The 26,489-nt window shown below is 40.3% G+C and overlaps 2 protein-coding genes and 1 long non-coding RNA gene across 6 annotated transcripts in view; 2 read left to right on the top strand and 1 right to left on the bottom strand.

The window, feature by feature from the left end:
* GNAS (GNAS complex locus) overlaps nt 1-14,411 on the top strand; it is a 135,957-nt gene extending 121,546 nt beyond the window's left edge. For both annotated transcript variants that reach the window (XM_048321550.1, XM_048321551.1), the window contains exons 6-12: nt 1,611-1,665; nt 2,011-2,084; nt 2,509-2,567; nt 4,203-4,323; nt 5,326-5,456; nt 5,979-6,046; nt 6,922-14,411. In XM_048321550.1, coding sequence (XP_048177507.1) covers nt 1,611-1,665; nt 2,011-2,084; nt 2,509-2,567; nt 4,203-4,323; nt 5,326-5,456; nt 5,979-6,046; nt 6,922-7,068 — 655 coding nt within the window. In that variant the 3' untranslated portion in view covers nt 7,069-14,411. The remainder of the gene's footprint in view (nt 1-1,610; nt 1,666-2,010; nt 2,085-2,508; nt 2,568-4,202; nt 4,324-5,325; nt 5,457-5,978; nt 6,047-6,921) is intronic.
* Nucleotides 14,412-14,570: 159 nt separating this feature from the next.
* LOC125334579 lies at nt 14,571-17,409 on the bottom strand. Its single transcript, XR_007207175.1, has 2 exons — nt 17,363-17,409; nt 14,571-15,718 (listed from the first exon to the last, which is right to left on the bottom strand). It is a non-coding gene; the product is annotated as an uncharacterized LOC125334579 (long non-coding RNA).
* Nucleotides 17,410-17,441: 32 nt separating this feature from the next.
* On the top strand, nt 17,442-25,873 carry NELFCD (negative elongation factor complex member C/D). Of its 3 annotated transcripts, XM_048321545.1 has the most exons (15): nt 17,442-17,548; nt 17,980-18,095; nt 18,260-18,369; nt 19,210-19,319; nt 19,633-19,740; nt 20,265-20,417; nt 21,150-21,280; nt 21,694-21,859; nt 22,375-22,509; nt 22,887-23,026; nt 23,218-23,332; nt 23,646-23,741; nt 23,935-24,075; nt 24,398-24,527; nt 24,931-25,873. In XM_048321545.1, the coding sequence occupies exons 1-15, from the start codon at nt 17,483-17,485 to the stop codon at nt 24,963-24,965; spliced, it is 1,752 nt and encodes a 583-aa protein (XP_048177502.1). In that variant the 5' UTR covers nt 17,442-17,482; the 3' UTR covers nt 24,966-25,873. The 3 variants fall into 3 exon arrangements, with proteins under 3 accessions (XP_048177502.1, XP_048177501.1, XP_048177503.1); XM_048321544.1 differs by lacking the exon at nt 24,931-25,873 and having other exon boundaries at nt 24,398-24,911; XM_048321546.1 differs by lacking the exons at nt 17,442-17,548; nt 19,210-19,319 and having other exon boundaries at nt 18,002-18,095.
* Nucleotides 25,874-26,489: the final 616 nt, after the last annotated feature.

Here is a 26,489-nt window from a genome sequence, read left to right as displayed (position 1 = left end):
AACTTGTGAAATTGCTATGTGATTCTGAAACCGTGCTCTGAGGGGAGAGGATGGGGTGGAAACAATCACGCTGCTTGGAACTCACGGGTGTTGTACATATTTAACATCCTCTGTGTACTGAACAGAGAGTTTTATTTCTTCTCTTTGGATTAAAAAAAAAAAAAAAGAAGAAAAAATTACTTAACAGCCTGGAAGATAGGGGGAAAAAAAATCCAGCTTACAAATTGCAGAGCACTGTCACCACTTTATCCTTGTGTGTCTGTGGCCATGTCACGTTCCATGATGGAAATTGATCTTTGTACTTTGTCTCACGTGTTTTTGTAGTGTGTTTAACTTAATATACATTTTAATGTGTTTAAAATTCTGTAATTCAATATAAACAAAAATTAATTTTCATGTGTCTCTGAAACAAGATCATCTAGTTCCTGGTGAAAAGGGCATTGCACTGAAGCCTTTGTCAAAATCTACGATTATTTTTCCCCATTCCCTGCTCCTCATTAGGTGTTTTAGGAAGTCAGCTGGGGCTGAAACTGGGGCTGAGTCCTGCGGCGATTTTTCTTGGGGGTGGGTTTTTTATTCGTGAATCTGGGACAGGGCTCCCTTTTCCCCTCTTTGAGCTGTGACTGTTGTTAATGCACGTTGAAGGAGGCAGGGAAAACTCGCCTTTTCTTTGTGATTTCTGCTTCAGAGAGAAAACAATTCATGCAGAGGAATTTCAAAGGGAGCTCGAAGCCTATTGGTTTAAGGGCTGATTAATCATTAATGTTAGGGGTAAAGGCACTGCTCAAGTGGAAGGGGCTGAGCAGGGGGCACCTGGCCAAGGGCGTGGTGTTGGGCAGTGGGACTGGGGGCAAACACCATAAAATCTGCATCCTGAGCTGCTGCTTTGCCACCACAATAAAACAGAATTAACTAATTCCTTGAGATTTTTGCTCTTTGAGTTGAAGTGAAAGATAATTATGAGGTTATAGTTAATTGGTAAAAAAAATTTAAATACTCCAGAGTATCATCTGTAGGTAATACCTAATCAATTTTAATGAAATACATCTCTTATTACCCATTTACCCAACTACTGCTGCTGCTCCAGAAAGTAAATTGAAACACTGAAAAATCAGTGTCCCCTGTCACTTAACTGAACTTGGACTGAAATTGGTTAAGGGCTTTCATTTATTTAAAGAACTATAGAGTTGATATGTTGTTTAAAATTACTCATTTTACTTTCAGGAAAAGTACATGTGGGCAATTTGCTTGAGTCATTGCTTTACCGTTAATAGTAGCAGGTTATATTGTAGGATTCGTATGAATAAATGACCTAAATTAAACTCCTGGTGTGTTTGTGGCGGCGGGAGCCGGCGGGAGGGGCTGGGATGAGATTCCCAGGTGGATTAATTAAATTGGGCTCAGCCCTCTGCCGGCTGCTGCTGGGAACGCTCGTCCTGCGGGCAAGGACCCAAATTGAGCCATTTCAGTGTGCGATTTTTCATCATTTTGTGAGCCTGAGAGTATTAAAATACACCAAAACTTACCTGGGAACCGTCAGTTACTAAAGCATTAGAAAGTTCGTCTGATTTGAGACTGACAAGTTTCTCTTTTTTCTTTCTGCTCCCCAGTTTTCTCGACAAGATTGACATAGTCAAACAGAACGAATACACCCCATCTGACCAGGTATGTGGAGCTTTGTTAGGAAATTACACGAGTGACCTGCCTCCTTCATCTTTGGGGATAATTCATTCTTTTTCTAATTGCCATTCAGGTATTGCCATGCACTGTACATATTTAGTACTCCAGTAAAAATGGCTTTGTCCTTTGCATTGTTTATACACATAAATGACTTACAAGGTTACATCAGTCACGAGATTTCCATTGTGCTTCTGTGACACTGAACACTCCAGTGCTGTTCCCTGGTGTCGCAGTACAGCATGGAATAAAAGGGGTTTATTTCCATTGCTGAATATATGAAAACTCACCAAATATCTATGTTGAATCCATAAATTTTTCTTTATGCTTTAGGATCTTCTCAGATGCAGAGTTTTGACATCAGGAATTTTTGAAACCAAGTTTCAGGTGGATAAAGTAAATTTTCAGTAAGTATAATTTTTTTCTTTTTTATGTTTTTACTTTTTTTAATACAACACAGACAAATACATGGGTAAGGTGGGAGGAGAGCCTACCATAGTATTGAGACTACTGTATTTCTCAAGTATCGGTGTTTAATAGAAAGCAAGTGTTTTATTAATTTTAATTTAGTAGTCTGGCTTGAAGAAATGAAAATTGGTGTGCAATTTCTGCTTTATTTTAAATCATGAAGAACAAAATGTTTTAAATCTATTTTCTCTGCATGCATATGTTCATGGACTGTTTACCTGTTCAGGTTCATATAATCCAAGATTCCTTTTAGCTTCTATGACACAGAAGTCCTAAAATTTTTTACCTTTTCTGTAAGTATGCAGACACAAAAAACTCAACACAGAATGATTCTGACTGACTGGATTTATGGTTTTTTCTCAGTATGTTTGATGTCGGAGGGCAACGAGATGAACGCCGAAAATGGATCCAGTGTTTTAATGGTAGGATTAGAATTTCTGTTGGCTTCATAAAATAGTTCTCTGCAAAATTGTAGTGCCTAATCTTCATTTTCTCAACTGTGTGAAACCCATCATCTTTCCACATAGCTCAATAAGGAGTTATCTAACAGTCGTATAGAATGGAGTTTTTCTTGATATGTAAACTACATAGAACATCTTCAGGGAGAATGTAGGTGGAGAAGAATTTGAGTTTGATAACTTCAGCTTGGCCATTTTTTTTTGGCTTCCCTCTCTTCATTTAATTAGCTAATTTTGGAGGTGGCTTTGTGCATTATTTGCCATCCATGAGAGTGTAAATTCCAAGCCATGTTCTGTCTTCCACATGCAGGTTTACATATGTATGTGCTTATGCAAAATACAGGATAATTACTATATGCCTAAAATCAGAATATCATGGTTTTGTGTATAATTGCATCCACTTTGCTCTGTCGTGGTGCTTCTTTCTGAATCAGCACTGACCCAGTAGTGCAGAATGAAGTTGTAGGGATCATCTGTCTGGTTAGACGTGGTGTCACATCTGGTGAGAGCTGGAGTCTCTTAACACCAGTGTCCCCATGAGTTTAGGTCAGGTTTAATTCCCACATGACTGAAATTAGGCAATTTTGTGTCTGTCCTGAAATGTGACAGGTACCCTCACTGCAGCTCTTTGTTTTACTCTGTATCTCTGTTTAGATGTGACACCTTTCTCCAGGTAGCTGTTTTTAAACCTACACTTGGTGAAAATATTTTCTCTTCCTTGTTGTTTGGACGAAATATTGATGAAGTTACACAAAAATCCACCTTTTTGTAGAAGAGTTACAATGAGATCCTAGAGAATAAATAAAGCAGAAAGCAACTTGGAATTCATGGCACATTGCTACAGTTCCTGTCACAGAATCAGCTGGACAGTGTATGTGTGTGGGGAAGGACTGTGCAATATTTTCTGCTGTGCTATTAATAACATATTTGTTTGGGTTTTACCTCTGCTCCTTCCTCTTCCTGTTACCTCATGGTCTGACTCATCTCTTCTGCTGCTGGTGCCTGAGGTAGATGAGCCTGGATGTCAGTGTGAGGGACTGGAGCAGCACAGCCCCACAGAGACAGAGGGATCCGGATCCTGTGATCCTGGGAATGCCTCCCGGGGAAGAGATGGGGCTCTAAGCAGTAAAACACACTACAGGGGGACCAGAGCAATTAACCATGAATTCACTGCAGTCTGCTGTTGTCATTATTACTCTTCATGCAGATAAAAAGTGCTGTTTGTCCTGAGGTTTCTCCCCAAGGGCCTCCCTGTCCTTTCCTGATAATTCACAGTTGTTTCCAATTTTCTTTACATGTTTTAAATCTCCTTTAAATTCTCCTCTTGGCTTTCTTCAGTTTCTCTCTCTTGCTTCAGTTCCTTTCTTTCCTATACTTTCTGTCATTCTGTCAGCTTCTGTTCTGGGGCCTGCCTTGCCTCTCTTTCATGGTTTCTTCACTTTCTTTTTTGATTCCTGGTATTTAAAACGCTGTCAGCAGCATCATCCCAGCCTGTTCTCTGCATGGAGCTGAGAGTCTGGCAGCTTCCTATTGAATTTCATGATTCCTGGATGTTTCTTCCGAAGTCTGGCATTAACTAAAGGGTATTTCTTGGTTTAGATGTGACTGCTATCATATTTGTGGTGGCGAGCAGTAGCTACAACATGGTGATACGAGAGGACAATCAGACCAATCGGCTGCAGGAAGCACTAAACCTCTTCAAGAGTATCTGGAACAACAGGTCTGTGAATGGCTCTTATCACTGAGATTACTGATCCCGTCTCATACTGCAGTCACCACTCGTGGATGGGCCTGGCTGGGACAAAGTTCGTTTTCTCCATAACAGCTCATACAGTGCTGTGGTTTAGGTTTTGCCCAAAACAATGCTGATGGCACACTAATGCTGCTGAGCAGTGTGTGCAGAGCATCAAGGCCCTCTCTGATCCTTACTCTGCCCCTGCAGTGAATCCATGGGGATGTTGGGAGGGGACACAGGTGAGCAGACCCAAACTGACCAGAGGTGTGTTCCATGCCACATAACATCATGCTTTACAGTAAGAGGGAAAAGAGGGGATTTCGGGAGGTTACCCAGCTTGCTGGGTATTGGTCTGCCCACAGGAGGTGGTGAGTGATTTCCTTTACATCACTGGTTTTGTCTTCTCCTCGCTTCCACTTACCCTTCACTAATTAAACAATCATTATTTCTATTTTATCTTGACCCCCAGATTTTTTTGCTTTCATTCTTCCTTTCCTCCTCCTCCATCCCCTGAGGAGGAAGGTGAGTGAGGAGCTATGTGGTGCTTGGCTGCCCCCCAGGGTTAACAGCACTGGGGGCTCTGTTACTCACATCTCCCCACACAGTCTGGGCTGATTCTTTGGTCACAGCCTCCCACCTTTAATGTTTATTACACTCAGCTCATTGAAAAGAGCTCTGCACAGCTACTGATTGGTGGTTGCCATATTGAGGCTGAAGTAATTAAAGCAGTGATGGAGCAGTGCTTTGGGAGGTGGAAATGTTCCCCTGGGATGGGTTTGGATTAACAGCACAAAGTGGGGACCACCCAAACAACCTCAAGGTGTGCACACCTGGAATTACACCCTTGGGATTCAGGTATAAAAGGAATCTTTCCAAATCATTTCAGTGTCATATGATCTTGTCTCCACACACTTTGGGTGACTTATTTTAAGTTTCTATGTGATCTGGGCTGTGCCTTCTCACAGTGTTTGGTTTCCATTTTCACAGGTGGCTACGGACCATTTCAGTAATCCTTTTCCTGAATAAACAAGATTTGCTAGCAGAGAAAGTTTTGGCAGGGAAATCTAAAATTGAAGACTACTTTCCAGAATTTGCTCGCTACACTACACCAGATGATGGTAAGATTTCTAGTTGTATTTGCAGTTTATCACTTCCTTGTTAATCACATTGGTGATGGTTTTGGTAGCTTCAGCTAAGACTTGAAAACTCTTAAGTAGATGTAATCATCACTGTCTTTCAGCCAAATTGTAATGTTGAATTTTAGGTATTAATAATGAGAGATTCCTGCCTCTTAAAACATTTAATATATTAATAATTTCATCATGACAAAATCCTTTTACTTTGGTGTAGACCATGGTCTGACACTTTGTCACAAGTGTGTCCTCGGGACTCCCCCTAATCCTGCCTGTGGTCATTTCTCTTACCTGCCAAATGCCTGGTACTGTGACCATTATAACATTCCCTTGTTCTCCTGAAATCTTGCTGGTTTAAATAATGTTATGATTTGTCTTGTCTCACAGTCAGTTTTGCTAAGTGTATTTCTGTCATATGTGAGCAGAAAACAGGACAAGTTGAGATTTTTAGGTGCTATTACCAGAAAACATCTGTTTTAATAAGATACTTATTTTATTATTAATCAGCAACACCAGAGCCTGGTGAGGATCCCAGAGTTACAAGGGCCAAGTATTTTATTAGAGACGAGTTTCTTGTAAGTATTTCCTTTCTTTGGCTATTTCTTACATGATTCTTCTCAAACCCAAGCTCTTGCTCACCTTCTGCTATTGCCAAGTGCTGTCACTTCTTGTGTTGTTTATATCTAACATCCACATTGCATCAACCACTGTTATATTTATGACCTTTACTGCTGTTTCTTAGCTGCTGTTTGGATATTTGTTTGTACATAATTAAATAGCAAAAGAATTGGTGAGAATTAAGAAACCCCAAATAGAATGATGAGTGAAGTTCTGCTGTTATTAATAGGACCAGATTTTTATTCCATGCATTATTTTTAAAGATAGAGACTAATCAAAAGATGCCTCATCTGTCACATATTAATGTTCTCTTTCCCATTACTGGTCAGCTGAAGCTATAATGGACATAGTTTGGGGTTTTTTTAAATATTGTAACTTGTAATGGTGAGGCTGGCAATCAAATTGTGGACTCATTTTAAAATGGAGCAAAATTAAAAGTTGAGGGAGGCTTTCTGTAAGTGTGATAAAAGGGGATAAAAGCTTTGTACAGGGAGACAAAATCCTACTTTTTTCATGGCGAAATGGACTAGGAGTTGTGTTGCTAAATCCACCAAAGCTGCATATAAATAATGGCATTTTCCTGAGTTCTCATTCCTCTCTGAAATTCCCCAGTTCTCAGTGACCATCTCACCGTGTAATTCTGATCATTTTAAACTTCACGTTCCAGGTGAGAGAGCGAAAACTTGTGGGTATTTTGCCACTCAGTTCCACTTTCTGAAGACACAACTCACACATTCACATCTCACCTTCATTCAGCCCAATTTTGGGGACAGGGTGGGGTTTCCCCAGTGGGTTTTATTTTAACCCAGTGTCTCTCTCTTGCTTTGCACAGAGAATCAGCACAGCAAGTGGAGATGGAAGGCACTACTGCTACCCTCACTTCACGTGTGCTGTGGACACAGAGAACATCCGGAGGGTTTTCAATGACTGTCGGGACATTATTCAGCGCATGCACCTTCGCCAATACGAGTTGTTGTGATGGAGAGCACTTTTTTCTGTGTTTTGGACTCCTTATTCCTTATTAAAAAAAAGAAAAAAAACACCCTTGCCCACATAGGGTGGAAGAGAACTGTTTGAATCTCCCATTGATTTGCACCCCTCAACTTTTTCTCCTTGCTGGACAATAGCAGCACTTCTAAGCTTGCTTCTGTACCCCTCGGACAGATTGAGATGGCCCCTAACACTTAAAAGGCCATTTCCATGAGGATTCCCTAACACTGTTATTAACAAAAAAGAGAGGGAAAAAAAAACCAAAACAAAACAAAAAAAAGAAATAAAACCTAATTAATTAAAAGCCCTGAATGTGGAACACCTGAAAGAATTGGGGATGAAAAAATTAAAATGTGAAACAAAAATTGGGGGAGAGAAAACTTTAGGTAATTTAGCACTGCTGCGGGCATAATCCTATAACCTGTGATCTCCACTTTGTATCACTCACTGCATCCGAGTAACGAAGGTGCCAAGTCACAGACCAAGTTTGAAGACAGACCCTTGAGTTTGGTTCTCTGACTGTAATGTGGCTTTGGGCGGAAATACTGACAATTCTCCAACAGACCTAGACAGTGCAAAAACCAACTGCTACCTTTCAGAAGGGTATTTTTAAAACCAGTCTTGGTGGTCTAAAGACAACCGTGGACATTTATGAGTTGAACTGCGTATGGCCTGTGATTGCAGAAAGAGTTAACCACACACTGTTTTCAGTTTGTCCACTGATGATCCTGTCTGCTCTAAAAATCATTATCTGGACTGTAGTCCTCACAGTCTTTCCCTTCTTTTTCTTCTTCCCTTCCCTCATTTTTTATTTTACTGCTGGATTATTATTCTTGTACAGACTGTAAAATGTATTATTTTGTACAACTTTATTGAAAATAACTTGTAGAAGATCTTTGTGCCTTGATTATGGCTGTACCTGTACAATGAGCTAAGATGTAAGTATGTTTGATTGCGCTGTACAGCTTTGTCAACCCTATCTGCAGCATTAGCTCAAGGTAGGGAAAATTTATCTGTAGTTTAGTTTTTCTGGTTTATAAAAGAAGGAAAAATACTGTTTAGTAAAAAAAAAAAGGAAAAAAAAAAGAAAAAAAAAAGAAAAAAGTACAAATTGTGCAAACTTAACCACTTTAAAAGTGAGGTCTTCAACAAGTGACCAGATGTTGCAGCATCGTGCTTTTTAATTTTTAGCTTTAATTCATTTAAATCTCTATCCAAATGCAAAACATGGCTTGTTTCTACATAAAACCAAATTTTGCTACAAATTATAAATGTTAGTCTTTGGTCATTCATAGTCCTTTTTTGCTAAAGACAAAAACCAGAACAATAACAGACACGTAGGGCATCATGCAGGTCTGGTGACCATCTCTAGACTGGGCCAAATACCCACCAACCTCGGCTTGCGCTGCGTGGGCAACGACTACCGGAATGACAAGGTGTGCACTGCCCTTGGATTTGGCCACTGAATTCCAGTTTCAAATGACATTTTTATTTCTCTTTTAATAAAGAGATACTTTAGAACCTTTTTTGTTTTATATTAACTATATAAGTAGCTTAAAAGTGAAGATGTGTGGATTTTTTCTTAAACTTGAATAATTTATGCAAATTATATGCTTAGAACAACATGTGGTACAGTAAAAAGAAAAAAGAGCAAAAATCACTGTAGCAATAAGAGAGCATGTAATTTTAGTAACTACTACACTGCTTTATATTTTATACCTAGGTGTTTTATGTCTCTGTGAGTGTGTTACTTTTTCATGTGTCTAAACCTACGTGTACAATTTGTACAGAGTCAGAAATTACAGGTGTAATAACACATCTAGAACAGTGTTAGCCTATATTACTCAAACACCCCTGTTCCCCCTTCATTTACACCCCTAAACTGATCTGGATCTTACTGCAGTGACTTCAAAAGGAAAAGAAACAAAAACAAACACCAAAATTCTTGCCTCTTTGCCTTTCACACTAGCTTCCCTCCACTCAAGAGACCGTGTTGGCTTTCTTTTTTTGGAAAGAGATCCAGTTTAAATTCAAGTGAGGTGTGGTCAGTGATGTCTGTGCAGCTAGATTTGCTTCAGGTATCGGATGCCTTTTCAATACTAAGAACTGCAACTGTTCAGAATTGTGACTTTTCATTTGCTTTTGTGTGGCTAAAGTCTTAAAATGAATCACATAGTCCATTTTCACTGAAGAGCAGGGATATGAGGGAGTTACTGTCCCATCTCAATTCAGAATTACTTCCAGAAGACACTGAATAGTCTAAAAAATTTAGCTGCAGTTGTTACTCGCCTTTCAAGAATGATCTTTCCTGTTCACAGGTTTAGACAGTTGCCACCTGAACTTTGTAAAGCTGTAGGAGAAAACGTGACTGAAAACAGGCCCCTGCAATTCAGAATGTATCCAGTGCCTGTAGGTGAAGGGCTGGCATTTCCACTAGGTAAAAATGGGACACACGTAGTGGAAAGGAAATTCATTGTGAGCCTTAATTTTAGTTACAGGAGCCAAAATCTTTATTTTAGTGCCAACCCTTATCTTTTTAAGCCTAGGAGGAGTTGGTGTAAACACCAAATTTATAAATGGAGAAAACCTGTAGTGGTGTGAGGAATGTAATCTCTTGTCTGAGAGAAACAAAGCACCTCCATTAAAAAAATTAATAAAATAAGCTGCTTCCTCTGATGAGGAGGACACATAATAACAATGAGCTATATAAGACAGCAAAAGTTTAAGAAACCTAAAGCTTTATATGAACAGATATGTTTAGGGGATGCTTTTTTTTTTCTTATGTGAGGAAAAAGGCAATTGTTTTGAATATGGTTGAGTTGCACAAGTACGGAGCGTGTGTGTGTCTTAATGTCTCAGTATTGCCTTTGTTAGTCTCTTTATTAGTCCATGCAGTTTGGTGGCCTGGTAAATGCAAGTCTTATTTTTAACAGCTTTCTTTTTCTTTTTTTTTTTTAAATACAAAACCATAAAGCTTTAATGCTTGCTATTTAATAAGTAACTGTGTTTTCTTCTGTCTCTAATTTAGTGGCCATAATTTGCAGTTAATTGAACCATTCCAACCTAATGCTTACCCATATTTCTTAGTTTTGTTTTATTTATTTATTTGAACTTCTTGTTTTCATGATTGAGGACTGTCACTTCTGTCTCATTCATCTGTTTGGAAACTTCTGACCTTACAGCCAAAACTTAACTCATTCTACTCAGTATTCATCGTGATGCTGAAGTGTAAGATACCTGCAAATGTAAACACTACCACTTTTATTAATAAAAGCAAATACAGTGTTTTTAGGGCACATTTGCATCACTGTAGTTGAGGTTGTGTCAGTATTTCCATTGTAAACCTATGGAGGGTCTTACCTTGGCACTCAACTGCCCTAAGCTGAATCTTTGCCATACAAGGCTTCTGCTCAAGCATGATTTGGTGGGTTGGTTTTTAAACAGTTTCCAACACAAACTCTTGTTTCTGTTTTAAGTTATACAACTGTTTTGTTGGATGGGGGTTGGTTTAAAAAGAAAACAACAAAAAACAACAAACAAACCTGGTTCAAGATTGTTTTTGGCACTTCTGTAACTCAGAAATGGTTTTGATTTTAAAACAACCTTCGGCAAGCCAGTAACCTACAATATGGTCTGATCACTTTGGGTATTTTGTAAAAATAATAATAAATTGTAGAGATGTTGTGGTTTCAAAATCAGCTACTGTGCATTTGCAGTAACTTATTTCACCCCAAGAACTTTTAGTAATTCGTGCATCAGAGCACACATTCAGTGTGGTGCAGCAGAGTAGGGATAACTCCTAAAGATTTTTTTCTTTTTTAATAATGTGGAGAGATAAATCCACTACAGACTAAGAAAGGATTCATCTGCCTCTGAAAGCATCAAACACTGCTCTCAGAGGCTGAAACTGGAGCTCTGCAAGTTGATAGGAGCAGATTTTGATGCAAAAGCCTAGGAAGGCATCCTGGATTAGCTGTCATAGGCAGGAGTCCTGAGGGCTTTTCTTCATTTATCTAAACTATTTTGATTTGTGGCATCAAGGGCAGGATTTAACTGAGGGTATGTCCTAACTCCAGAGGAAGGGAAGCTATCACTGCTCCACTGTGCTGCACGGTATTGATACCTGCAGGATAATTTCCTTCTGCCAAGAAATCTATGCACAGAAATGTTAACGTTCATGGCTTCAGAGCTTGAGCACCTTGTAATTCGTCGTGGTGTGTTGTTCCTGTAAATGATGGAGGATGTTTTGTATTATTTACCTTATTTTCCAATGTCAAAAATCATGTGCCAGTGAAAACAAAAGACATAAACACAGGAGATTGACTCTAGATCTGGAGGCAGAGCCTGTGACAGCTGAGTACCAGTCCAGTGCCTTAGTGACAATGCTCTTGGTGATTGGTGCTATACAAATGTCTTAAGAGTGATAAAGTTGTTCTAAGTTAAAAAATTATGTAACTCATTGTGGAAGAGAGTAAGTTCTCTTCTTTCCCCAGCTGTACCTAATGCGCTGTGTGTATTCCTAACAATGCTGGCACTTGCAAGACCTCTTCCATGGAAGTAGATAATAAAATTCCTACTAACTTTAATAAGCAGGATCAGGGCCATAGATTGCTATCAGTGGAAATCTTGCACAGGAGCAGGTCCTCATCTCTAAAATACATGTTGAGTTTGTGTAACAGTAAAAATATTTATAAGCAAACATCTGTTTGCAGTCCAAAACCAAACGGTGCCCTTCTTCCTCAGCTTGCTATCTCTGAAAATTCATCCCTTGGGAAAAAATCTTCCTGTTCTATGACAAACTTTGAAGCACCTTTGTAAATAAAATAAGCTACAAAGGGGATTTCTGAAGCTCTGCTGATGAAAGCTTGACACTGAAAAATCCCTCTGGTGACTGATGACAAATTCCAAGAGTGAGCCTATTTTAATTCTGGTCATACCTGGTTGGCTTCAGTCCCGTGAGTGGATGTGTGTCAGTTGTGGGGAAGTGAAACTGCTTTAGTGTTACTGTAGTGCTCAGACTGCTAAAATTGGAGCCAGAAGTACCGGCTTCATAATTAATTGTTTTGAACCCTGATTCTCATCTTATTAAAAGCTCAAACTGCTTTTTACCCAGGTTACTTTCAGTGTACTGAGCTGAGCAAAATGGGTGCAGTATAAAGCACAAATCTGACCTGGAAAGGCAACATGGGAGGAGATGGGGAGGCAAATAAGATCTCTCACTGGATCAAATGTAAAAATAATAAGGTGGAGGGTTTTTTCTGAGTTCTGCGTCCTATAAACTTAGCCTGGTTTTGTAGAAGACACAGGGAATTCCCCAGGGTAACAACAGCATTAATACCTCTGTAATGTGGATAACTGACCAAATATGTAATAGATAATTACAAATCCACCAGAAAACAAAACTTGCAGATTTTCCTATTTTTTTTTTCAATTAGGAAGTCTGCCTCAAAATTATTTAATGACAGGACAAAATAAAACCTTTAAACATTGTCCCCAATAGGGAGAAGGATAAGTTTTTGAGGGAGAAGATGCTGACATTAGAGATTCTTGTGTAACATGCTTTCTAAGGCTGGGGTACCAGTAGACAAACGTAAGCAAATTCAAAATTTAAATGTGAATTTATCTCTTCACTTTAATTTACCCAGTCATTTTTTTGAATGAGTTGGCTAATTTATTTTTTAATATACTACTACTCAAGTTTGGAGAAAGACAAGCCTAAGGACAGAGGCAGTAATGTTGGGAATTCTCTCAGTTCTGTTGTTCTGTTATGCAAACTATTGTTTTTAGGCTGTGAATTTTATGTGAATTATTAATAGTGAAGTACAGTGTTTCTATCTGTAGTTTTCTGGTATTTGATGTGACTTTGGAACTGTATCATTCTTGCAACTAAAATGCCAGAGTGCCAGCAGAGATCAGGCAGAGCAAGGAGCAGCTGTGTAGGGGTCAGGAATTGCCACATCAAGGGGCACGTTCCAGTTCTTTTTTGCAACATTATCAGTTTGCTGTTGGCAGGATCAGAAGAGCTTCCACAAAAGAACAAATTAGGGGCTGGATGATAGAACCAAATATTGTGGAAGAGCTCAAGGTTTTAATGGAAGGTGTTTCAGACTGGTGCTGAGGTAGAGCCACGGAGATGTGTCCTGAGGGGGGTGTGATGGGTGATTAGTATCTCAGCAATTTTAATCTCTGTTCTCTTACTGTTTGAAGGCACAACATCCAAAATGAAGCAACAGATTCTGACAGTTTTGGTGCTAACCTTGAGTTCTGTTTCTCACAGGACAAAGCTCTGCTGGGCTACAGAGGTTCACCTGTGTAAGGCAGTCTGGGAGCCCAGAGCAGCCACGAGCAACAGCTCTTGTGAACCTGTGATTTAAAACTGGGAAACTTAACAGCCAATTGCTCTGTCTGCAGCATGGCCCAAACCCTGCTGCCTCTGGGTTCAGCTGCTTTCTCCTGTCCTCACCCCCCTTACTCTTGTAACGATGTAGTTGATAAGAGAATAGAGCAGTTACGAAAGAAAGGTATGAGACAACCTCAGATAAAGTTTAAAATCCATCACCTTGGACACTGAAAAAGAGATTTAGGGGGAAATTCTTCATTCCCCAGGTGAGTGACCCAGTCTGGGATCCTCATACAAATTTTCAAGGTCAGACAATGCAATCTATCCCGAAAAGCTGGGATATCTCCAGTGAAGGAACTGCAAAAAAAAAAAAGACACTTTGTGCAACCTTTAGAGCTGGGATAGTTCAGTGAAGGGTGAGTTTAATGATCACTGTGCAAATCAACTGGAACTTGCTTTGAAGCAAGAAAATGTTTCCACCATAGGCTCATCTTGAGAAGTGCTGGGGGTATTGGGAGGCTCAGTGTTTTAAGCAATCCTCAGTGTATGAAATACAGTTCCAACTTTTAAGTTAACATTTGAAAGACGCTAGAGTAACATCATGTCAGCAACCTCAAAACCACCTTGTTTTGTCTCAGAATATTCTTGGTTACCTGGTGAAGTGTCGTGTGTTCAATGTCTGGAATAACTGTTACCAGTACTCGAGGTACAAACAAAAATGCTTCATCTTGAGGCTCTGCTTGAGAAGGAAGAACTCTTTAGCCAAAACTCATTAGCCTAACGATGCTGCTGTAATTTCCTACTCCATTGGAAAGTTATTACCTTATCTCTAGTTGAATGTATTGGCTGCTTTGTAAAGGGCTAACGATTACAAAATACAAATTTATGCTAAAAGAATTTGTAGAGGGCAAGGAGCAGAGGGAATGACAGAGAATGCCAGGGTGGATATTTTTAAAAAACATATGAATAAAAGGCAAACAGTTTTGTTGGAAGTTGGCTCTTCTGTTTGGGATTTTTCTTTTATTTTAGGAAGCAACCAAATGAAGCTGGATGATTTCGTCAGCTGTATTACATTCAGCCCTTTAGGTAGCAAATCCTCAAGTACAGTTTTTAAATAATTTGCTCAAAAATCAAGGAACAAATTTTGATAGTTGGAATTGAAACTTGAGCATTTGGTACTTTGTTTATTCTTCTGTTAAAAAAAAAAAAAGGTACAAAAAGAAACATTGATGTAGTTTTCCATGTTCCTGTACATCTGGCTCTTCACACACATTCACTTTCCAAAATGCCTTTACTGCTTCCTCAAATCATGCAGCAGAGACACCAAGGCTGACCTTCACTGGATATTTACTGGGTTCCAGATTTTCTCTGTCTCAAAATTTATCTCAAAATTTGCTCTCTGCCTCATCAAAATCTCATTAGATAGAAATTGTCACTCAAGAATATTTTACACATAAAATGTAGTCAAATATGCATTCGGCTAAAAATTTGTTGAATTAATTTGCTGCATAATAAAACCTTTCAGGGACATTCAGGTAAATCTAAGTGCTTTTATTCATTAACATTTTCCTGAAACTTTGTAAAACACAAATCCATATGGGGGAATGCAGTTAAACCCAAGAGACAACCAGCATTGTTTCCATTCAAAGTTGTAAAGGTTTAGTTTGCAAAATCAATTTCTGGTACATTAAATATTTCATCACATTTTAAGTGATATCTTGAAACTGTTTGGTTTAATCTGTTTTTACCTCTTATTTATTGACCTGAAGTGAGGCAAGCTTGGATATTGCAATTCTGCAAAGGGCTATTCAGCAAATGTCTGGCTGTTACAGATCCCTAGTTTTCTCCTCAAGGGAAGTTGAAAGTAAATGCTTTGAGTATTGTTCATTCTTTATATATTAAAAAAAAAAAAAAATCCTTTTCTGTTACCGCAATCAAAATAAAGAGATATACATATATAAATACAAAAACCCTTCTAGTTTTAAGATTCAGGCACTGAAATTGTATCACTGATGTCTAATACCACTATGTCTCTTAATGGCAGTTGGTTCTGGGGACTGTTCCCATTTTCTACTCAATTAAGCAGGAAGTTTTGTAGTGTAATTACCACCTGAAGTCCCACAAGTTCAACTCTTGTCACCAGACAAAACTTTTACCTGCTCTGGAAGTGCTTTACTGAGGCTAAGACTGTTTCAGGCCGTAAGCTCCAGCACAATGAAATTCTCCAGGCTGCAGATCCAAATGTCCTGCCCAGGAGATGCACAGCAAATTTTGGTCGTGGGAAGGAAGCCTCTCCTACCTAAATAAAAATTGTCATAGAAAGTGTATTTAGTTGAACTTTCTGTAAAGAACCAGGATCTCCTCCTAAGCCTCATGAAGTCTCATGTGGTTTTCCCATTCAGTTTCATTGGAATGTTAAGTCCTGGACTCACTTTTTCTGTAATTTTAAATTTTTTTTAATCTTCTGTTAAGGTACTATAATGGTTACTCTTAAGTCACCTCCAGAGAACTTGTCTTACACCTAATTACACATCTTATAACTTCATTGCAAGCCAAAAAAAAAATGATGAAGCACAGGAGGTGTAGAGATGTTTCTTACGAGACTCTCAGAAAATACTTTTTCTTTCTTGGTTTGGGATGGATTAAATTCAGGTCTGGTACTTTCTTAGGAAGTTCTGACTGGGTAATCACACTGTCTGTTCCAAGTTCACTATTATTTCTCACGTCTGTGGGATGGAAATTGCCTGCTAACCAAATGGAGATGAGCCAAAAACTTTTTCTCAAGGATATTTCCATTGGCTCCCAGCCTCAGCCTGTCACTTCAGTCCCTGTTTGTCCTTCATAAAAAATGACCGGTGGTTCCACAGGCAGTGGGATGTCCCTCACTGTTCCCCTGCCTGCAGTGGAAAACGCGTCCCCTGTGCCTCAGTGTCAATCCGTGTCGATTATTCCGAAAACGTCTCTTTTCCTTTCTGCTGGCAGAGCAGAAAGAGCATTATCCCGGGCTCTCTGCAATGTTGGAGCAGTGTTTCAGGAAGGGCTGCTTCACCACTGTAGGGCAGCACACGACAGCACAATTCGCGCTGTGCTGCAGTTCAGGTACTGGGCTACATCTTCGGTATTGAACTTCAAAGTGCAACAAATCCTTTGATTAGCACAGCGACCACATTTGAACAAGAATTTTGTCTGTTGGAAATCCTACAGCTTATTCAACTTATTTCTGAAGAGGGTTTTTTTTTTTTTTTTGGCCTTTCTTATCCAGCAATGCATGGAAGACAATGTAATTTCTTTTTACTATTTTTCACTTAGAAACTGAATAAGAATAAAGGACCTTTTAAATAATTAATCAGCAAAACTCCTGGCTGGCCTCCAAATCCCAGAACACACCCTCACCCTCCCCTTTCTCACAGCTGAACTCTTATACAACTGCGTGGATCTGAAGAGACAAAGGGACTCTGTTTCTCACATGGTCTCACTAATGCCTCTTTACTTGCCTGAGGCCTGATTATGTGATCAGTTTTTCATTGTAGGCTTGCCCCCTGTCCATCTGTCTCTAATTCCCTGTCCCTCCCTTCTTTGGGGACCCTCTTGACCCGCTGTCTCCCCTCAGCTTCCCCAGGAAGGGTCGCAGGGTGAGCACAGCCAGCGCTCTGGGATCCAGCTTTGTGGATGGGGAACAAATCCTGTCTCACAGCCTGCCCTGCCTGGTTACAGAACAGCCTCAGAACAGGGAATGTGGCTCTCACAGCACCTTTCCTCTGCCCAGAGATGCCCACATCCCTTTTCTTCCCCTCTTCCCTAGCAATTCCCGTCCGATTGCTGCTACGCTGGGAGGCTTTGCACGGCAGTTTGATTTTAAATTTCCACTGGTTCCTTTCCCCCGTGAGCTACTGTAACCCCCTGCCCGGTTCCCCTCAGAGCCTGCCCGGAATATCCACCCTACCCTGAGGCGCCCCTCAGCCGCCGCCATCCCGGGGCCGCCCGGCCCCGCCTCCGCCGCCGCCATTCCGCGGCGCCCCGCCCGTTCCGGCTGCTCGGCGGGGAGGGCCGGGCCGGGGGAGCTATGGAGGACGCCGATTACTTCGAGGGCAGCGCGGCCGAGTGGGGCAGCGAGGCGGACGGGGGCGCGGTGAGAGCCGGGGGGAGCGGGGCGAGGGGCGACCCCTGGGCACAGACCCCGAGCGTTTCCCTGAGTCTGGAGCATCCTCCGGGAGAATCCTGGAGTATTCCCCGAGAGGGACCCGGAGCGACCCCCGGGTGGTTCCCGGAGCGTCCCCCGGGCCCTCCCGCTCCACCGCGGGGCTCCGGGCTGAGGCGAGAAGGGCCGGGTGTGAGGGGAGGAGGCCAGGGTGCGCCGGGCCCGGGGCTCCGGGGTTAAACAGGGGGAAGGCGGTGCTGGTTTTTGTGCCTTCTCCGTTATAATCGCTGTTTGTCAGCGGTGCAGGTCGCTTGCGGTGCTGAGCCGAGGTGTGTATGATGCTGTGGGCAAAAAGAGCCTGAATGTGGGAGTGTGGGGGAAAACGGGACAGGGGAGGCTGACCTGACTGTGCTTGTGAACAGCAAGATGATGAGGATGGGGAGGGAGAAGATGATGCTGAAGTCCAGCAGGAGTGCCTGAAGAAATTTTCAACCCCTGACTATATAATGGAGCCGTCTATATTCAACACATTAAAGAGGTGAGTGTAACCTGATGTGTGTTACGGTGTGTTAGAGGTGTCACTTTGTATGGAAATGTGTGAAAATATATAAATGGTGCTGTTGTTTTCCCTTTAAATTTAGACTTCGATTGTTTTTTAGTTTTAATATGACTCAGTGTGTTCTTTTGTGATCCTTTCATCAGGTATTTCCAAGCAGGAGGATCTCCAGAGAATGTTATCCAGCTCCTCTCTGAAAACTACACTGCAGTGGCACAGACTGTCAATTTGCTGGCAGAGTGGCTCATTCAGACAGGTATGATATGTGATACAGTGTAATTTGGGTCTACAGTCTTTCTTCCATCAGAAATAAATGAATTTGTGGCAAATTTGATCATACACAGGAAGTGGATTGCTATAAAGTTGTCATCCTGTGTGTGGCTAAATCTCTTGTAATAATAGGTTTATTGCACTTGGAGAAAAATGAAGCAATATGTTGATGAAATGCCAGCAAACTGCATTATAAAAGGTTTTATAGTTTAAACAACTGCATAAATTATAGTTTCCTTTAAATTTCATTCAAAGGGCAAGGGTGCTGTTGTATAGACAGTATAAACAGTGTTTGATACTTTGTAATAGAATTATATTATCATTATTACATTACCAGAATTATTATATTATGAATTCAGAAATGTAGAACTGCTCATTGCTATTTGTATGTTATTTTGTAGAATACTATCAAAGGTACTGATAATCAGTATATTAAAAGGATGAACTTTAGTGTGTAGTAATGTGGGTTTGTGCCCCAGCCCTGGTATCCCTTTTTTGGTTAAGATACCCCTGCATTTTGGTGTCACACCAGTAACAGTCCTGGGGATGACTGGCATTGCTTTTTGTGTGTCTGATGAGGAGAGCAAGAGAAAGGGACTAGTGTGACCTGCCTGAGATCCTAAGCAGTTTAGCATTGGGGAAAAAATGTGGAGAATCTGTAAACCTGTATCAGCGTGGCTCTGTAGTAGAACTGATGGCTCTCCTCTCATCTTCTCTGTGTTGATAAATTTTGTAGTTTCTGTTCTCATTGGAAAATGTGAGGTACTGCTGCTGCGTTCCATTGGACTGTATTGCATCTGCCAAGTGTTTTATTCCTTCTGTGCAGGTGTTGAGCCAATGCAAGTCCAGGAGACTGTAGAGAACCACTTAAAGAGCTTACTTATCAAGCACTTTGACCCTCGGAAAGCAGATTCCATCTTTACAGAGGAAGGAGAGGTGTGCATGGAATCTCTGTTGCTGTCTCTACAGTGGATGCTTCCTAGATGCCTTCATCTGATGGAGTGGTGGATGGTGGGGGAAGGGAAATTGAATCCTTAAAGCTCAAAGGAACAGCTGGTTTCAGAAAACCTGCTCTATCTCACTGGAGTCCTCAGAGGTTTAGAGAACTTGGAAATTTGGAATGCATCCTCCTTTGTAATAAAGCTCTGTAGAACAACTTGCTGGACTTGTGAGAGGTAAAAGCCTTGCTTTTTATGATCCTGACAGCTAAATATTCTTAAATTTCTGTCTGTTGCTCTGATCGTTTCAGACTCCAGCCTGGCTTGAGCAAATGATAGCACATACCACGTGGAGAGATCTTTTTTACAAATTGGCAGAAGCCCATCCTGATTGTTTAATGCTTAATTTTACTGTGAAGGTACTATACTTAAGTGTAATAAATAAGAATATCCATAGAGGGCTAATTGTTCTGGCACTAAATATTAGCTGTGGTCTTGCTTGTATTTTTTATGTATTTGTGCTAATACTAATTAGTAAAAGTATGCCTTAGTGGGAGGACTTGTGCTACAGGTTGCAGTAAGTGTAATTTCCCAGTCTGAAGTACTGTTTTTTCAGTTTTTGTTTCTTTTTGTTTGTTTGTTTTCCTTTACTATCTGTTCGAAAATTCTGGATTTCTGCTGCAGTGGAACGTTTCAGTCAGTTTTTTATGTTTCTGTGAAAAGAAGAGAACATTATATTTTGTTGTGCTCTGCTACATTTTACATCATTATGCTTTATTTTTGCTACATCTTTATTGGTTTCCTTTTCTGAAGACCACAATATGAATTCCAGTCAGTGTATGCAGAGGTGCAACGTAGATTCTGTGTTCTTCTAGATTTGTTAGGATATGAGAAATACAACTGTAAATAACACACGATTTCTGTGATGTTTTTATTTTTATAGCTTATATCTGATGCTGGGTATCAGGGGGAAATAACCAGTGTTTCAACAGCATGTCAGCAACTAGAAGTTTTTTCCAGAGTCCTGCGTACGTCTCTGGCAACAATTTTAGATGGAGGAGAAGAAAACCTTGAGAAAAACCTCCCTGAGTTTGCTGTAAGTTTGGGGTTTTGGGTTTTTTCCCGTTTTATGTGGAAAAAGAAGTGTTCTGCTCTCTGGTTAGGAGATACAGACCACTGTGGGATTGTAGCCAATCTTGATGTTCTACAAAAGCCTATGAAGAGAACGTATAATTGAGTTAAAACCTAGAAATTTATGCTTTTTGGTCATTCTGTGACCAAAAATTCCTTGGGTTGCTTATGTGACACTTCTTACATATATCAAATGTATTGTAAAAAGGTGTAGGTAGAAATGTTGTCCGTCACATTTACTGCAAGATCTAAAGATTAGTCTCGTCAGTCCCTCGACAAATGAAAATCATTCTTTTATGATCCACATCCGTGTGAAAGTTGCCATCTGAATCAACCCAGCATATGTTCTGTGTTGTGAAATAGCACAATGATTTTCAGAGGGCTTTGAACTTCTCTTAGTGTTTAAATACTGCAGAGAAAGTACTGAGCATAAGTAGAATACATTTTCCTCTCAATTTTGGCATTTAAGAAGTGAAGTTCTCAATTCAGCCATTTCTTTTTGCATGGTTTCAGTCTGTTCTGTATTTTCCTCTTGGCTGTTGGGTTTTTGGCTCTGTTCCTTTGGGGTTTTTTTCCTTTGCAATTTTGCTGTTTGTTTTTTTTTCTTCCCCTTTACTCTCACGGCAATGTAATCACAGAAACACACTGGGATGTTTGTTGCTGACTGACTGGTGAGGTTTGTGCTGTGCTTTCACAGAAGATGGTGTGCCATGGAGAACACACGTACCTCTTTGCTCAATCCATGATGTCCATCCTGGCCCAGGAGGAGCAGGGGGGCTCCGCTGTCCGACGGATCGCTCAGGAGGTTCAGCGATACGCCCATGAGAAGTGAGCGGCGGCTGTGGGATCAGGGAAACGTAACTCACCAGGATATGTAAACTCTGCTGGCTTTTGCTCATTCTTGATTACCTTTAACCAGCAAAAGGAGAATTTTTAGCTGAAACAGTACAGGGCTGGTAGCGGGGCTTGAATTTGTGGAACAGCAGAAAAATTCGGTGTGCTGTACCAGGGAGACCTGAAACTGGAAAAGCAAAGACTTTTAAGTTTCTGTCTATTAAGAAATATCTATTTTTATTGTTCTATGAACATTTTGGAAATAAACAAGGCGAACACAAGCCTATTTTCTGGAATTACCCTAAGGCATTACATCCCATAGAATATGCCCTGTTGACTCAGTGAGACTTCATCTAAAATATCTGAATTAAGAGAATAAGTCAGTGTTTGTGTTTCTCTTCCTGCAGAGGCCATGATGCCAGTCAGATCACCTTAGCACTGGGTACTGCAGCCTCCTACCCCCGAGCTTGTCAGGCTCTTGGGGCAATGCTGTCCAAAGGAGCTCTGAATCCAGCAGATATCACTGTCCTCTTCAAAATGTTTACAAGCATGGACCCACCTCCAGTAGAACTGGTCAGTAGTTACCTGTTTGTAACCTCTGAAACTTTATTTCTGGTACAATAGCACTTGGAAATGGGATGCCTTGTGCTAAGTGTTGTATGGACACAAAAGTTAAATTAGCACTCACCCCTCTGTGAGGGGTGTAGGTAATTGTAGGTAATGTCTAAATGTGAAACCACTACTTGCATTCTGGTTTGCATTAGGTTATTGGTACTTTTGTTGGAGTTTTTTTAATCATTCCGAGTTGTCTTTTTACATGTAACTAAATTAAATGATATGTACTAACACGGGTTTTGGTAACAAAAGGCAAGATTTTGATACTCTAGCAATATAGTCTGTAACTGATGCCTTTTTTTCCTTTTTTTTTCCCTGTCAAAAGTCTGCATCTCTTCAGAAAACTGTTCAATGTATTCTTAAAGGAAAATGTGTTATCTGGCTGTATGCAAGGTATATCAGATGCAAAAACTCCATTCTTAGTCACGTCTCATAATTCTCAGGCTCTGATAAACTGTTCATTCTCTTCACAGATTCGAGTGCCTGCATTTCTGGACCTCTTCATGCAGTCCTTGTTTAAACCAGGTGCTAAGATCAACCAGGATCACAAACATAAATATATCCACATACTGGCATATGCAGCTAGTGTTGTAGAGATGTGGAAAAAGGTAATGTTCCCTTCTGTGAATAATATTATTTTTACCTACAGCAGCCTGCCCGTGCTGAAGAAAATACATGGTTGTGAAGTTGCTCGGTTTAAAATAATGTATTCAGCTTGATTTACTTATTTTAATATGACATGTTCCTGCCTGCAAAGGAGGTGATTAAAAAGTGTCGATCCTGATCAAACGAAGGTCTGAGTACACTGAGAAATAAATAAAGCAAACATCCTTATACTCATAATTAATTCTCTTAAACTTGCGTGCGAGTCTAAATTTTGAGACACCGGATACAATCCTAGGCTTATTGCAGGTTACAACTCCTTTCCTTAAATAACCAAAAGCATCTGCAACTTTTGCATTCAAACATTGCAATAATTTTGCAGAACAAGAGAGTCAGCATCAACAAGGATGAACTCAAGTCGACCTCAAAAGCCATTGAAACCGTTCACAATCTGTGTTGCAATGAGAACAAAGGAGCATCAGAGCTGGTTGCAGAACTGAGCACTCTCTATCAGTGCATCAGGTGAGCAGAGAGGCTGGGAATCTTTCATGAGGACATAAATCCCATCTTTCACACACAGCTTGTCCTTCTTGGGTTGCAGAACATATTTTTCTGTGCCAGTGCAGAAAGATGGCAGATTACTTTGGGTTCTTAATAAAACTTGCGTTTATTTTTCCTGCTGCTGTGCTAAAGTGATCTCTCTCTCTCTGTAGGTTCCCGGTGGTGGCTATGGGTGTCCTGAAGTGGGTGGATTGGACGGTGTCAGAACCACGGTACTTCCAGCTGCAGACCGATCACACCCCAGTTCACCTGGCGCTGCTGGATGAGGTAAGAGTGTCTAGAAAACTTGGCTGGAGAGCAAGAACAGTTCTGATTCTTGTGTAATACCCAGTGCACTGAGTGCCTGTCATTTGCAGTAAGGCAGTAAATATGCAGAGATGAATCTATTCAGCATTAATTATTTGGTTTTGTCAGCTCAGCATTTATTTATGCTAGGAAAACTTGGGCATCATAGAAAGAAATTATGGAATGCTTTTCTAAATTAATTTCTATCTGGGACTGGACATCAGTGTAAATTCGTCTGGTGCATTGTGTTTTAAATTGTGGTTCTGAGGATGTCACTTTGCTGTCGTGTTTGCAGATTAGTACATGCCATCAGCTTCTTCATCCCCAAGTCCTACAACTTCTTGTCAAGCTCTTTGAAACAGAACATTCGCAGCTGGATGTGATGGAGCAGGTGATTCTCAGAGGATTCTGTGTTTTTGCTACTTCACATCAGTCACTCTTACCCAGTTCAACAGCTTTTGCTCTCCCAAGAGCTCTAATCTAGAAATGGTTAAAATGTAGCATGGCAGATATTGAATAAATTAAACTTGCACACTTTGAGAGGAAGTTCTAATGTGTTGGCTCTTCCCTCCCTGCACCACCAGCTGGAGTTGAAGAAGACTCTCCTGGACAGGATGGTTCACTTGCTGAGCCGAGGGTACGTGCTGCCTGTTGTCAGCTACATCCGCAAATGCCTGGAGAAGCTGGACACGGACATCTCACTCATCAGATACTTTGTGACAGAGGTCAGCAGCAAAAACTACTGCAGATAAGTTTAAAATGAGCTGCATGTGTTTTGGCTATTCAGAAATACTTCAAGTTCAGGTCAGATTCTAAGCGATGTCTCAGTGTTCACCAGGATGTGATTTGGTCCTACTGATCCTGACTTCTGGAAGTAATAAGGTGCTCAACAGAGTACCACAAGAATACATAATTAATTACTTGCACTTAGGACCTTTTGTTCTCCGTACAGCTACTTGTATGCTTCCAAAACTGGTATGTGAATTAAATCTTGTCCCTCCTACCCCTGTAAGTGGAAGAATCATCAGTTTTTGTCTGCTGTTTCAGGTGCTCGATGTGATTGCTCCTCCATATACCTCAGACTTTGTGCAGCTTTTTCTTCCAATCTTGGAGAATGAAAGTATTGCAGGCACTATAAAAACAGAAGGTGAACATGACCCTGTCACTGAGTTCATAGGTAAGTCACATTTATTCCTTGCATACCTGCTTGCATTTGTGTCTCTTACAGCTTGCAAATAATGTTTAGGAGGAAGATTGCGAAAAATAGTAACCAGCTATTTTCACAGACAACTTCCCTTTTAGGGGCCTGTGTTTAGCAATTTTCCTGTAATCAAGAATCTGTGGGTAGTAGTGAAGAAAGTGAAGATAAATACTGCTTTTTGGGAACTAGCACGGCAGCAGGGAAAGGAGAGGAAGGAAAGTCATCTGTCATAATATTATATTCCATCCTAAACCAAAAATATCTGTCCAGGCCCTAAAATCCTAATTATTTACATAATGCAGAAATCCATATGCAATTATATAAATCAGAGAATCATAGTAACGTACTGAACTGTCTCTTTTTTTTCTCTCCTTTTAAGCTCATTGCAAATCTAACTTTATTATGATGAACTAAGCAGTGGAAAACATCAAGAATGCAGACAGAGCTCACGATCACTGCTTTGCCATGCTCTCCACCAGTGAGGTTCTAAAACTCGGCAACGCAGCAGCAAAAAAAAACCCAACACAACCAACAAACCTAAAGCATGGAGGAAAAGGTTGAAGGGCATTTGCTTGACTTGCATAGTGACCTTGAAGTTCTTATCAGAGGAGTGCTTGTGTTTCATATCAGAGAACTGTTCCTGTCATTTGGAAAATGGAAGGATACCAAAGGCTTTTCTGTTGTTACACAAATCCATATAAATCAATGTTCTGAAGAGGATGGATATCAAGAAACAGATTTATTTGAAAGAACATTATTTTGGTTACTTGCAGAATTTGTCACTGATTCTTTGTGTAATAAACAAAATCTGAAGAATGGGGAAGGCAATTCCTACTAAAAACACTTTGCAGATAGTTCTCTGAATAGGTCTTGAATGCTCTAGGCTTTGATGTTGCAAGTTGTAAAAAACAGGAATTTGTGGGATTGGCTCTGTGGTGCAGCAAAGCCCTAATGCCTGTTTCTCCCCTTGGCATTATATTAGAATTCTGAATATCCTACATGAAAACAAAAACCCTGTTTTGTGTAACACAAGAGGAGTTGTAACAGTCAAGGTTAGTTTTGCATTAACAGATGAATTCTATGGGAGTGTGTTACCTTTCAGAATCTATTTTTTGCTAAATAGATGCATCAGATGGTTACTGGTAAGTTTCATTACCGTGTCATTACTGTCCCAAAATATGAATGTGTGCTGAAATTTCATTACTGTTTGTTGTGGCTTTGTTTTTATACTTATCTCTACTCTGTCCTGGCTGATGCCAAACAGTGAGAGATACACCCAACAATATAACTTACCTTTAAATAAAGGTGTTTGTTCTTTTCCAGCGATGTTTTTCAGTTTCATTAAGAGGACTCATTGTTCATGGGACTGAATTCCTCTTTCCACCCCTCACTTTTAAACAAACAAGCATATTTTGCATTTCCAAGCACATTTGTTTTCTGAAGAACCTACTTTCTAAAAGACACTGAAATTCTAAGTCCCGCTAGATGTAAATGAAGTCACCTGAACAGGGCAAAAGTTGCTTATCTTTGAATAGAAGATTTACTATTATTCCAGCTAACTCTCACCATTTAAACTTGCATGAGACCTAGTCTTCATAATTTAAGTAAATTGTAACATTAACAACAGAAACTATTCACCCTATAGGCAATTTAGGATGCAGCCCTGTACAAGCTCTTGGTGATAATCACTGCAACTTTGCCAGCAGTTTAAACAAGATTTATTTTTGCTTTTCCGTGTTCAGCTTGGTATCACTTCCTCTAAACAGTTCCTCTGCACTGCTCCCTGGAGATGATTTTTAACGTGTTAAACCTTTTGTGATGCTGTGACCATGTTCATACGCAGGTGTTTGAAGCAGCATCATTGCTGTATAAACGTGTCCATCAGGCCTTTCACAAGAAAAAGACCAGTGAAAACAGCAGCATCGAGGTGGAAACAAC

Source organism: Corvus hawaiiensis, chromosome 17 (assembly GCF_020740725.1).
Source record: "Corvus hawaiiensis isolate bCorHaw1 chromosome 17, bCorHaw1.pri.cur, whole genome shotgun sequence".
NCBI lineage: Eukaryota > Metazoa > Chordata > Aves > Passeriformes > Corvidae > Corvus > Corvus hawaiiensis.
The sequence above is the reverse complement of the archived record's forward strand: the minus strand, read 5'-3'. Positions and strand labels throughout refer to the sequence as shown.